Source organism: Pituophis catenifer, unplaced genomic scaffold (genome assembly GCF_029215685.1).
Source record: "Pituophis catenifer annectens isolate HBS135680 unplaced genomic scaffold, rPitCat1.0.hap2 SCAF_6, whole genome shotgun sequence".
Classification (NCBI taxonomy): Eukaryota; Metazoa; Chordata; class Lepidosauria; order Squamata; family Colubridae; genus Pituophis; species Pituophis catenifer.
Window position 1 is genome coordinate 78356426 of NW_027256886.1, and position 13851 is coordinate 78370276.

General features: G+C 39.0%; 1 protein-coding gene across 1 annotated transcript in view; it reads left to right on the forward strand.

Moving 5' to 3' along the window:
- The window catches only part of RUFY2 (RUN and FYVE domain containing 2), a 36040-nt gene extending 24867 nt beyond the window's left edge, over positions 1–11173 (forward strand). The window contains exons 13-18 of the mRNA XM_070944835.1: positions 3781–3900; positions 5855–5984; positions 7369–7463; positions 9457–9505; positions 10121–10198; positions 10990–11173. Coding sequence (XP_070800936.1) covers positions 3781–3900; positions 5855–5984; positions 7369–7463; positions 9457–9505; positions 10121–10198; positions 10990–11133 — 616 coding nt within the window. The 3' untranslated portion in view covers positions 11134–11173. The remainder of the gene's footprint in view (positions 1–3780; positions 3901–5854; positions 5985–7368; positions 7464–9456; positions 9506–10120; positions 10199–10989) is intronic.
- The last annotated feature ends 2678 nt before the right edge of the window (positions 11174–13851 follow it).

Genomic DNA, 13851 nt, shown 5'->3' on the forward strand with positions numbered 1-13851 from the left:
CCTTAAGAAGCCAAGAGCAAATTGAGACTTATGGTGAAATAAATCATTTATCCTGGTTGGAGGTGTCTGCAGGCTTGGGTTTCAAAAAAATTATCAGCCTTGATCAATAACCTTACACGAGGGGTGTCCAACTCCCTGAATTCCCCAGCCAGCCATGGAGTTGAAATCCACAAAGTTGCCAAGGTTGTACACCTCTGCCCTACATCTTTTTCACTGTCTTGCACAGAAAAAGGAATAGGGCTTTGATTACAACACATCCTTGAGGACACTCGTGTTCTGATTTAAGTGTAATGCTAAACATATCAGAGTGAGCTTTCCAGTTTGCTTAGCCATTCATATTCCTGGGAGAAGCAAAGTGAGGAGCAGTGGTGAAATTCAAAATTTTTTACTACCGGTTCTATGGGCCTGGCTTGGTGGGCGTGGCAGGGGAAGGATACTGCAAAATCTCCATTTCCACCCCACTCCAGGGGAAGGGTATTGCAAAATCTCCATTCCCACCCCACTATGGGACCAGCCAGAGGTGATATTTGCCGGTTCTCCAAACTACACAAAATTTCCGCTACTGGTTCTCCAAACTACTCTAAATTTCTGCTACCGGTTCTCCAGAACCTGTCAGAACCTGCTGGATTTCACCCCTGGGGAGGAGGTCTAGAACAGGATACACAAAAACGCTTATTCCTTTTTTTCCTCAATTCCTGGCCTGTGAATTTGCACACTAGTGCAGTTGTCAAATCACAATCCTAGAAGTATGTTAAAAAACGGTTGATTTTCTAATTGCTTAAAAATGTACACATCCATAGTCTCATCGTTGTTTTCTTTTTCAATCCAGTCTATTGAACAAAAACATGATTATGTATTAAAACGTTAGTAAGCAGGAGTATTCTTTTATTGACATCGTTTTTCCTCTTTCTTTTTCTTTTCTCCTTTATCCCACATTTTTGGATGTTTTTATTGCCTTTGCCTTTGATTTTTATCCATTTCACATCTGAAGTGACAAAGAATTGTTAACGCAGACTAGGACTATTGCTATGACTTTGGTGAAATGCTCCAGTCGTGAAGGGCAGCCCCAGTACAAGCTGGTTAAAGATATATCATTTTGAAGCCACGGTTCTTGCAAAGCAATTCATAATGGAGCAAACAGTCAGCAGTGCTTTACACAAGGAAAATGAGCTTTGAGTTATGACGCCTGGATTTGAGTCTATTGTCCATGTATTTGGTTTACTTCGGATGTCAGTGTAGTATTCTCATCAGACCATGTTTCTGACACCGATTTCCTGCTTTGTTTTTCTGAAAGGAAGTGACCATAGAAATCTTAATTTAGCATTTTCTCGTTGGAATTGATCTTTTCAAAATCACAGTGTTATTATCTAGCAAATGATAAACAGAGACTGACTTCAAATTCAGCTAGCACTATTTTTATGACAGTGAAGCTGGTAGGGGGGAAAAAGGTTCAGAAAAGATCTTACAGATTGTAATTTATCCTCTGTTTACATAGATCTTTTCTTGGTGTTTTGATAAGGACAAGAATTAAACATGGTCTTCCGGATGATCTTTGAATATATTAATCTTTGCACAATGTTGTTTTTAAGATGTGTAGATGTGCCCCACAATTGTGCTGGGAGAATTATATTTTGCTTTAAAACGAGGAATTAAATTGGAAATCCACCATGCTTTGAACCGAAGAAGTAGTGTAATGAAAATTAACTGGTGGACATTGGTGAAGCATAAAAACCTCTTTCAGTGGAATGTATGTGTGCATCTCCTTTGTGGTACAAAAGAAAGGGGGACTATGGAAATACTTTTTATTTATAGTTGATAGCATTCAATCATGGAATGGAAATTATTCATTTGTGCTTGGATGTCTGCCTGGGTAGAAAGGCTTTTACAATTAGTTTTTTTGGAAAGGGGCTTTCTCCCACGCCTCTGCCTTTAAAGCTGAGGGGGAATCATCTTTACAGATGGAGCTTTAGGAACATATTAGCAATAGAGCAGGAGTGTTGGGGTGGATGGGTCAGAAAAGTCAAGATGGCAGCCACAGCCATGCAACAGAAGCCCTGCCCCCTTTTTACACAGAATGCATGGTTTGGGGGGGGGACATTGATGGCACAAGTGGCTGCTGGCATTTGGATATTTTAACTAACTCCACCCCCACCCCTTCTAACAGACACCCTTGCATTAGAGCTCAAGATAAATCCCCTTTCAACCTTCTTTACTAAAGGTTTACTGGATGGTTTCTACAAACTTCTCTAGGCATAGGCAGTGTTTTCAAAAGCAAGATTCCCCCCCCCCCCAAAGTGAGGCTAGTGCCATGCCATGCGGTGGGCTTCAAAAATTTTAGCAAGGGGTTCTCTGCATGGTTGCTGTGTGGGCGTGGCCATGGTGGGCATGGCCTAGTTGGCCTCCTGCACCATGGCGGGAAGGTGTTATGCCCTCCCCGGGCTCCAGAGACTTTCCTCGAGCCTCCAGGAGGGCGAAAACAGCCTCCCCAGACTCCGGAGTCCCTCTGGAGGCCAGAAACGAACTCGTTTCCGGCCTTCCCGAACTTCCGGTAGGCCCGTTATTCGCCCTCCCCGAGCCTCCGCATTTATCTGCATCCAAAACAGGCCGCGTGGGGACTCCTGGGAGGGGCAGGATGGGGTGGGCGGGGCCAGCCAGGAGTGGGATTTGGGGGTTCTCCAAACTGCACAGAATCTTAGCTAGCGGTTCTCCCGAACCCCTGTGAACCCCCAGCAGCCAACCCCTGGTCATGCCTAAAAAAGCTCAGTGCACAGAGTCACTTGACACTTTGATTATCCTTGGAATGTAGATGATCCATGGGAAGATGGGGAGATCATCCGCTTCCCTTTTCCTTAGAAAGAAATTTTGGAGCAACTTGTATATGAGATCAGAAGAGAAGTGACAGGAAAAGTCTAGGTGGATTGCTCTGCCAGGCAGTATATATCTGTTTTCTTCTCTGTTCTCAACCCTGGGTGGGAATCCAACTATTTACATAATACCATAGATATTACATTAGACCAGTGTTAATGACCACAGAACTGATGCCAGACAAGCCGCATTAGGCCAGTGTTTCTCATCTTGAAGATGTGTGGACTTCAACTCCCAGAATTCCCCTGCAAGGAATTGTGGCTGAGGAATTCTGGGAATTGAAGTCCACTCATCTTTATCTTGCCAAGGTTGAGAAATACTGTATTAGACAGCCAGCGACTTTCCTTGGCACGTATTGTGTTGGGTCTCAAATACACTATTTGGGTCCTAAATTAAACCATGCAGAGTTCTGCAATCAGTAGATGAAAGTCAAAAAAAGTCAAGATGGTGGCTGCAACCATATAGACAGGGCCACCATTATGGTTCTTTTCATTGCCTTTGAGGACGTCCCTGTGCCCTTTTTTTCTTTTGTGAAGCCAGTTGGCTGGGCTATTTGAAGTTTGGTTTTTCCTTTTCAAAAAAGAAATCATATCCGTAAGAGCTTAAATGCTCAGCACTCTGTATGTATGAAACCTAAAATATGTATCATTCTGCCATGATGGCGCCTGTTTATCATGGATCCCAAATAAAAAAAAAATGGAGAAATTTATGGATGTTTTGTGGTGATAGTGAGATGCTTAATTTGAATTTGTAGGCATTGTCTGGGTCTCTCATTTGAGTTAGTGAGTTTATCCCCAAACTTTGTTTTCATTTAGAAATGTTCTATTTCCCCATTTTTTTCCTTTTATTTGTCTTCATCCTTTACATCCAAATTCTAGCTTCAGTTTTACCCAAAGTTGATTTGAATTACACCAGATTGCAGCAAGCAGAGAAGGCTCACATGGAAGCAGACAGTGAGGACAAGAAAGTTAAACAAGATTATATGAATAAATCTGAAAGTCTTCAGAAAGAAATTGCCCAAAAGGAAAACCAAGTGTAAGTAACATTGATTTTGGGGAAACTAGAGTACTTTTAATATTTTATTATAAACATTTTAATATTTATATAATGTCAGTGTATACTTTTACTATATTACCCATTTAGAACAATACCTTGTCCTGGGTACGCAGTATTTTTCTTTGCAGAAATTTGTGTAGACTTTTAATATATTATTTCATGGAAATTATTAAGGCGCAGGATTAGGAACAGGAGATGGTGAGTTCTAATCATCTCTTAGAATGTTTCTAGGTTGGCCTCTCTCACCCAGCCCACCTCTCAGGGCTGTTGTTGGAAAGATTGTAAGATTTTGTTGCAGAAATCAAATCCAGAAAGCACACACAGGCAAACTGATGCAGCAGGATTCATTAACTTCTTTATATACATAATAAAACATGAAGATAAATGTACAATACCAATATAGATTCTTCTTCAACGTAGTAGCAGTTACAAGCAAAACACAAGGCAGGAGAGAACAGTTAGTTTCATTTCAGCAGAGCAGACAAGCCCAGGCTTGTTTCACTTCAGAGCTGAACACAGAGCTTAATACAAAGAGAGCCTCCTCTATACAGGGCAGTTAAGCTTCTGCACAGACTCAGTTGCCTAAGCCACACCCAGACTTCTAGCTTAAGTTTCTGTTTCCAAACAGCCTTCATTGGCTGACCTTGTTACCATGTCTCCATTCAGTCCCCATTGACTCAGTTGCCCCCAGGAGGCAACTGGGAGAATAAGGAGAATCCAAGACCTCAGTGCCTTCTGTCGTGCCCTTAAAACCCATTTTTTCCAGCAAGCCGGGCTGGCTTAAGAACAAATTTTTAAATGTTTTAATTGGTTTGTGATTTTTAATTTTTGGGCCATATTTATATATATTTTAATTGTTTTTTAATATTTGTATTTCATGTTCTTAATTCTGGCTGTACACTGCCCTGAGTCCTCAGGGAGAAGGGCGGTATATAAATTGGAAATAAAATAAAATAAATAAAAATAAAATAAATTGACTGATCTATTTCAGTCCATCAATATTCATACTCTTGACAAAAATTATACCCTCTTGTCTTGAATTAAACAAAATAAAGGTGAGGCACCACTCTAATAAATAAATAAATATATCCATACATGTATTTCAACCATTGCCTTTTAACACTTTTCTTTCTCAAACAAATTCCCCAAGAAACACCATGATTTCTAAGTGAATTATTTATTCATTTTTGTCCCTCCTTTATTAATTTTCCTAATTTTCCTAATCAATAACCTGTGAAGTGAGTTAGGCTGAGGGGGAGAGAGAGTGGCCCAAAGTCACTTGGCTGGCTTTCATGCTTAAAGGGGACTAGAATTCACTATCTGCTGGTTTCTAGGCCAGCACCTTCATTACTACATCAGACTGGCTCTCCTATAGTACATTGATAATGTATCTTGAGTTGAATAGTCATAGAATGATTAAATGGTGAAGTCAGAAAGGATTTTTGGGGATCTTCTAGTTCAACCTCTCCTCAGAACAAGGATTTCGGACCATCCCAGGCAAATTGTTGCCTAGTGTTGGTTTGAAAACCTCTGGGGATGGAGCACTATGATTCCAGGAATCAGGGTGTTCCACCGTTTCATAACTGTCATGGCCAAGAAAGTCCTTCTTATTTCAAGTTTGGGTCTTGCTCTATAAAACTCCCACTCCTGGTTCCTGTCGTACTTTTGGGCCTTACAGAGACTAAATCCACAGCTTCTTCCCTGGGATAGCCTGAGAAGTATTGGGAGAGGGCTGTCACGTCTCAACCAGACTGAGGTCTATTGAGCATATCAAGTACCTATAATTAGATTAATGCTATGATTTAAAGGAGATTAAATATTTATCATGTGGTTTCTGGAACTAATTAAAAGATTACATTAATTAAAATGAAGCTAATGCTTTGAAAACATTCTTCCAGCTTGAATGAATTTTTAAAATATTCTATATTTTTAGGTGTCAGTTGGAGACAGATTTGAAAATAGAAAGAGAATGGAGACAAACCATGGAAGAGGACCTTAAAAAGGAAAAAGAAACCACTTGTTTTCTACAAACAGAGACTCAGCAAATCATTACGCTTAAAAAAGTAATTTCTCAAAACATGAATCTTGATTAAAAACAGTACAGGGACAGGGTAGACCAGAAAGGGCCTTCGCACGCTTCATGAGGTGGTTGTGAGGGGATCTGGGTAAAGGGCCACAAGCAGGTGGGCTGTGGGAGACTTCCAGGGTGAGAGCTGGCAGAATTTTTTTGCCTGAAGCTTCCCTTGATAGAGGCTGCAGACTGGAAAATGTGGAAAACTGGGTCTTTGTGGGGGCAAGCAAAAATGTTATTTTCAACCACTTATACATGGGTGGGGGTGGGGGAAAAGAGGGAATCCTGATCCTGATCAGTAGCTCCGAAATATATTAAAAATGCCTAATATTCACTAAATGGCCATTTGTAAGGCGAGCTGATAAACTTTGTTTAGAAGTCAGGGCCTTTGTTTCACCCAGAGGTGGAAATGAAATCGGTTTCATCAAATGGGAATATTCAGACATAGTATACTTTTCTAAGCCTATCAACCTTCACATTAACAATCAGTGCTTACTAGCATTTCCTTTTACTTTTAGATATTTTACAGAATTAATGTGGGATTCTTAATTTTCATATATTGGCATCATGCAGGGGGCCATTAAAAACAAATGTGCTCACATGCACATCACAGGCGCTAAGAAGCCTTTCTGACTCGGCAAAGTAGAACAGTGAGGGGGGGAGGAACAGTTGTGCTGTGCAATTTAGATTCGCTAGAAAGCAGTATTCCCCGCTTTCTAGTCAATATAAATCGCATGGCACAGCTGATTGTCGCACAGCTGATTGTCGGAACTTTTTTTTTTTTTTTTTTACTTTTTTAAGAATTTTTTTACTAACGGTTCCAGTGAACCGGTAGCATTTCACCCCTGCATCCACCCATCCGTCCGTCCGTCCATCCATCCAAGCATTTGATAAGTCAGAATCATTCTGTCTTGGAATGAAGAGAAATCACTTGCTTTTTTCCTGGATTTGAAGTCTCAGGGTGCTGGCTGAAGATATATTGTTTCACATCACTCCTTAGAAACAATTGTGCCTCAGTTCAGATGCTTTTCCTGTTTTCCTCTATCCGAATGCTTTTCAACCTTGGCAAATTTAAGATGTGTGAACTTCCGTTCCCAGAATTTTGCAGTCAGCATGCTGGCTGAGGAATTCTGGGAGTTGAAGTCCACACATCTTAAACTTGTTAAGGTTGAAAAACATGATCTATCCTGTTCTGACATAAAATGAATCCTTATTCCTTCACTTGCCTCTGAATAATAGTTTGTGGGTATCAATATGTGATAATCCAGTTTTCGTTGAGCGCCTATTTGAACCAAAGAAATGCCTGATGTACATTTCTCAATGTCAATTATTGTTGTACTTTGTGTATCAATTAATTATGTTTGTTTCTATTTAAGGAATTCGTAAAGTTACAGGGAAAAAACAAGCAGTTGAGAAATCTTTGTCATGATCAAGAAGAAGCTCTCCAAGAATTAGCCGGCAAACTGAGCGAGTAATTTTCCTTTTTTTCTTTTAAAGGGAAGAGGCATAATTATCCAGGTATCCCAATGTGGAATGGACTAATTAGGAATCATTTATAATTTAAGCATTTCATATTCTTTTGCAGGAGTGGGCAACTTTATGACCTGTGGATTCCCAGATTCCTGAGCCAGCATAGTTGCCCACTCCTGCTCCATTGGCACATGACATGTATTCAGACTGTTGTGAAAATTAACAGCCAAGTCAACTTGCTAGGTATCCAGATCTTCAGAAGCTTCCATGGGCAGTAGATGCCACATATACACCTACTTGTGTGGGAGAAGGAAGTATGTTTTCCAGGTATTATTGGTCCTTCTATGAATTTTATTCAAGATAAGCCTTTAATGGCCTTTACAGCCCATCTAACCCTAAGAAGAATACTAGTGTGTGGTATTCAAGTAATAAAGAATTCAGCCTCAGAATTTCAGAACTGAAATGAATTAGTTTATTGATACATATTATAAAGAAACAGTAAAAATAAGATGCTCGAAAGAAAAATTACTTTGAAAACAACCAAACCATCTTCGCTTAGCTTTTTTTTCTACTTGCAAGATATCTAGGCTAAGTGGGATTGACTTCTGAATGGTCCCACAGTTAAGATTGGGCTCTAAAACAGACAATGAGATACTTTTATTTCATATCTTGATGTTACTGAGCTTTCATTTTGAATTCTTTCGTGTGTCTGAATCCTAAATTACAATTTAAATATTTAAAGTGACCAGAACTTCCAGCAGTTTGTCATCACAAAAAACGAACAAGTACTTATTTAAATAACAAAACGGATAAAGAAATAAATTTATCAAATATTATAGGAATAATACAAATATACAAATTCTGAAAGCAAAGCCAGGTTCTTTATTTCACTTCAAATCAAACTACCAATCAATTAGGTCACTTAAAGGAATTCTGGGTTTCAGGGTACCTTGTAATTGACATCGGATAAAAGTGAACAATTATGTGTGGTAACTATATTAGGTGTTATGGTCTCAAGAGAAATACATCACTTACAAAATCCAGAATCTCTTTTGTTAGATTTCCCAAGAAAAGAAAAGCATGTTTGTCGTTCCCCCCCGAAATATTCTGAGCTTTTTTTTATTGATCAGAAGAGTCAATTTTTTTTAGTCACCATTTTCACATAGCCAGTTTTCTAGTTAGGAAATGTTATTGTTTAAATATAGTCATTTTTCCTTTGGATTGTCAGCGTGGCAGCATCCAACTTTATGTCTAAAACAGCAGTTGTTGCTCAGTGCAGCCAGTTTCTTGCACTGTATTCCCGAGTTGCTAAGAATGATGTTTCCAGTTTGTTAATAGGAAGTGTCCTCGTCGTAGCTTTTCTCTTTGATACCATCCACAGGCTCAGAATCTTTGTCTCTTCAAACATTAGCGTCACCCTTCTTCCCAGCAGCATTCCCATTGCCATGAGTATTGTAAACCTCCAAGAGTTTAAATTTTGGGGTATATAAATTACCCTTTTATTTTCAATATTTGAAGGCCGCCTCTGGTGGACATGAGGTAGTTTAATATAAACAGAACCGTACAAATAAATAGGAGTCTCACAGTGAGGACACCTATCCAGAAATAAGGAAGGCCTTCTTAAAGAGATGATTTTGGCTAGTTATGAAAAAGTCTCTTTCTGGGCTATTTGGGAGAAATTATTCCAAAGTGTCTTATCAATAATACCTGTTCATCTTCTCCTTATAAAGCGTGCAGTTCACGCTAATTTAGCTTGCAAATTGGGATCAGGGTGGAACTCATAGGGCCTGATAACCTCCATAGTAATACACAACTTAAGTTAATTCCAGAAATGGCAAAGGTTTTAGTGAATTTATTATCCGCAGGTACACATTGAGTAGGAAAAGGGGTGAGCTTCTGCACCTTTTGATTCCAGACTAGAATCTCTAAAAGTACTGATGTATGTGCCCCTTACTTTTATTGCCCGTAATTTCTAAATCATGTCTTCTCTTTAGATCAAAGCTTAAAATAGAAGACATAAAAGAAGCAAACAAAACACTTCAGGTTAGTAATATTTGGGGTGGTAACCAATAACCCGAGTTGGTTCTTTCATTAATTTAAAGTATTAGCTTTTCTGCCTTAAACTTACAGGTTCCTTTGTAAATTGGAGCATAAATTGTTATATGACTATTGTCATTGTGCATTTGGGTTCTATTCCAGCGTGTACAAAATATTTTCAATTTGAGATATGTTGGTCTGATGTTACCAGAAATGTTCCTGTGCTACTCCAGAAGCATCGGGAGGCTTACACTGGTGTTTCAATTTTTCTAAAAGAATATCTTAACTTTCAGTTAAGATGGGAACACCTATTTCAATTTTTAAATGTTTTGGTATATCTTTATTCTGTTCCTAGCTTTATTTTTTTAAAATGCTATTTCAGTATATTTCAGATGAGGATCAACAAATTCACACATAACTTTTGCAGTGAAGTCCATTCCCTTTCTCTGAACTTAAACTCTGGTTTTAAAGAATACAATTTCTACTGAAAGATTTCTGATCTGCTTAGGAAAGGCTTACTCTGCAAATGTTGCCCTTTGGTAAATCCTGAATGGCGTGTAACAAAACAATAGTTTTGCACCTGAGTGGTTCGGTTCAGACAGCGTCTTTTCTCCTCACTAGGGCCTGGTCTGGTTGAAGGACAAAGAAGCTACTCACTGCAAATTATGTGAAAAAGAATTTTCTCTTTCCAAGAGGAAGGTGAGTTTATATTAAAAGTCGTCTTGTCTTTTATTAATTAAAAATGATTAAAACCTGGCAATGTATCAAGTGCCAGAAGATGTACTGCTCATTACGTGCAGTAAATTTTATCAGTTGCTATGAATAAAAACATATTTTCACTCACTAGATCAAGGGTGTCAAACTCAAAGCCCGGGGCCAGATCTGGCCCGCAGGGTGCTTAAATCTGGCCTGAGGGGCTGTCCTAGAAACAGCAAAGGACTGGCCTGTGGTGCCTCTGCCAGCAAAAATGGAGCTAGGGAGGGCCGCCCATGGCCCTCCTGGGCTCCATTTTTGCTGGCAGAGGGTTGCAGGAAGCCGTCGCAGCCAAACACGGAGCTTGGGAGCCCGTTTTTGCTGGCAGAGCATTGGGCCACCACAAGTGCCCCGACACGAGTGATGTTGAGCTAGCCACGCCCCCCCTGGCCCCCCGAGGCCAAACACAACCCTGATGCTGCCCTCAATGAAATCAAGTTTGACACCCCTGCGCTTGGACATTTTTATCAGCCATTTGGCTGGCTCAGTTTTCTCTGAAAATATGCTGTAGAAATTTTAGGGTAGCTATTTTACCAGTTCTGTACGTAGCAGTCAATAAATTGGGATAATTCCTGTAATGATTTTCCAAATAAAATATCTTTTAAGGTTTGGTAGAGAACATTTATTTTTAACTCACAAAAATAGGTATCTAGGCTGGTAGACCGAAGTTATCATTGGTTACTTATTGCTTAGTAGACAAATTATATTGGCATAAAAATCTTTTTTATTTTATTTAGCATCATTGTAGAAACTGTGGGGAAATTTTCTGCAATGCCTGCTCTGACAACGAGTTGCCTTTGCCATCTTCACCAAAGCCGGTTCGCGTCTGTGACTCCTGTCATGCACTACTCATACAAAGATGTTCCTCCAATATGCCCTAAGTCTTCTGCAGAAGTTATAAAACATTCTCGCTAGGAGGATGAGTGCTGTCGTGTTGGCTGCTTATATATATATTACTGCAATTCCGGCTTAATGCCCTTAATGTCAAAATAATGGAAACTACGTCTTTGTGCCATTGTTCTTGCAATACCAGAATCAAAGTCTTGTTTTGTACAGTTGTGCTGAGGCAATGATTGAAATGCATCTGCTTTGCAGTTCTGTTTCTGTTGTTTTCTGTTGTCAGAGGGCTATTCTAGTATGTGGTGCAGGACTGACCTTGTAATGAAAGCTTTATGCTGAGAACAGGGGAAGCCGAGAAGCTGAAATTGGAGCTGGATAACGTTTACATCTACTGCACTATTTGTATAGTTTGGTGTCCTCCCTGACACTTCCACTGAAAAAGCATTGTTGCTTACGTGTGGGCAAAGTTGAATTAGGCAAATTATAAACAAATATATATTTGTTCAGGTGGCAGAACTCGGTTACTTTTTCCGGTGTTTGTACACAAGTTGGCCTCTGATTCCAGCTTCTGGGCAACGGTTTATGCAGCTTTATAGTGAATGTAGTAGGTAGGAGTTAGAGGATCTAGTTTAGCAAGATGGAAGGATATGCTTCTCATGGGGAAATTCATGTTGAGGATCCATCTAGAACAAGGGGTCTCCAATCTTGGCAATTTTAAGACTTGTAGACTTCAACTCCCAGAATTCTTCAGCCAGCAAAGCTGCTTGAGGAATTCTGGGAGTTGAAGTCTACAAGTCTTAAAGTTGCCAAGGTTGGAGATCCCTGATCTAGAACAGACTGCTTAGGGCTGAATGATTTCCATTCGGAGATTCAGATGAGAAAGGTTAGGGAGAGAAGGGTCTCTTATCGTGTTAAACCTCTGGAATCAAAATCCATGGTTAACTTCCCCAACTGTTGCTTAACGCATTGTAAGCCGCCCTGAGTCTCCGGAGAAGGGTGGCATATAAATCAAATTAAAAAAAAAACAAAACTGGTTAACATGCAGCATTTACAATAGTTGCAAAATAATATCAAGGAAGAGTAGTAGGCACACTTGAGAGATGTCTCTTTCCTACACCATGGTTGTCAGACAAGCAATGCCACATAAAAAGATTGGCAGAGTAGCAACTTTAGATGAGTTCTCCATCTATTGTATAAGATTGGTTGGGGTAGACTTGCGAAAAGAATGTATCTTAAAAATTGTCTCCAAAAACTCATTTTAGAGACAAGCCTAGCTGGATTTTTTGTATAGATAGAGCTTTTATACTTAACGCACACTCTATTTGCACTTCTTTTTAATGTAAAGTTATTCAAAATGATCTATAAGGAATATAAATTACAAAATAGCCAATTGCCAAATGAATTGTTAACAGAACAGGCCAAGATAGGGTTGCTTTTATTTGTCTTGTAGGAAAGTGAAGAAAAGATTCTTTGTTTAAATCAACTTTTTGGAAAACCACTGTTATGTAATTAACAATTTTACTTGAAAAATGGAGGGTGTAATTTTAAAAAATGGTAGTCTTGTTGTAACGGTGGGTTGTTTCTAATAGATGTTGAGAACAGTTTTTAACGTGAAAGCCTTGCCTATTGAAAAGCTACAATGCGTTTTTCCATTGGATTGATCTAAACCAACCACCCCTTTTTGATTCCTCTTTCACAACTGGGTGCCTTCCAGATGTATTAAAAAATATGGAGTTGCAATATAAGATCAGTACAGGATCCATGAAAGGCAAATATAACTACTGAGGTCAATAAAATTTGGTGCAGTGATGTGCTGTTCTGTAATTTTAATTAGTTTTCAGTATTCAAGGGATACTATCTAAAACATAGATAACTTTTTATAGGTTTGAGATAGTACAAGAAATTACTGGGGAACTCCCTGTCTATAAAAAGCTGTTGGGATAGAACCAGGCAACCACATGAATTGATGAATTCTCAGTTATGAGAGACTGGATTCTTAGTACTGGCTGGGGAATTCTGGGAGTTGAAGGCCACACATCCTAGCTGCTGAAGCTGAGAAATTCTACTTTACTGAAGCATTCAGTGAGGACGACTCTTAAGGGAGAAAGGTCGTTTCCAACTTGATAATTCTGAAATTCTTGTATCAAAATGTCAAAGTAAGCCTTAACTACCATACAACTGATTTTTAAAATAAATGTTCTAATAATTACTAGCTCATGAGTTATTAACTTTAACACATGATCGTTTATTATTCTCCCTCTCCCCCCCATCAGCTGTGGGATGGTTGAACTTTATTGCTTAATCAGCAGGGCTGTGAAGTGATTCAATTCCCAAATAATGCTTTGGACATGACACTTGTCACTAACTGTTCTTTAAGTATGTTCTTACATGGGTTTGCAAGAAAGGTACAATTCTGAGAAAAGACAAATATATACTTAATAATTGCAGACAGGCTCTGAAATATTTGGGGAACTGATTCCAAATGAGTAATTTTATTGGCTGTAAAATCAGCTCCTCTTCAATTTCAGGTGATACATTTGATCAAAACCATCCAGCCTTTGAAGAAATATGAGCTTAGAATCTTCATCAAATTCCATTTCATTATCCATTTCTTATGTACAAACATTGTCTAAGAACAAGCTGTAAATTTCTGTGGTGGAAATACACCAAGATTTTAAATTGACTGCATATTTTGTAATATTTTGAAAGGTTTTTTAAAAATTGTTTTTAAAAAGCACAGCTTCAAGGTTGACTACTAC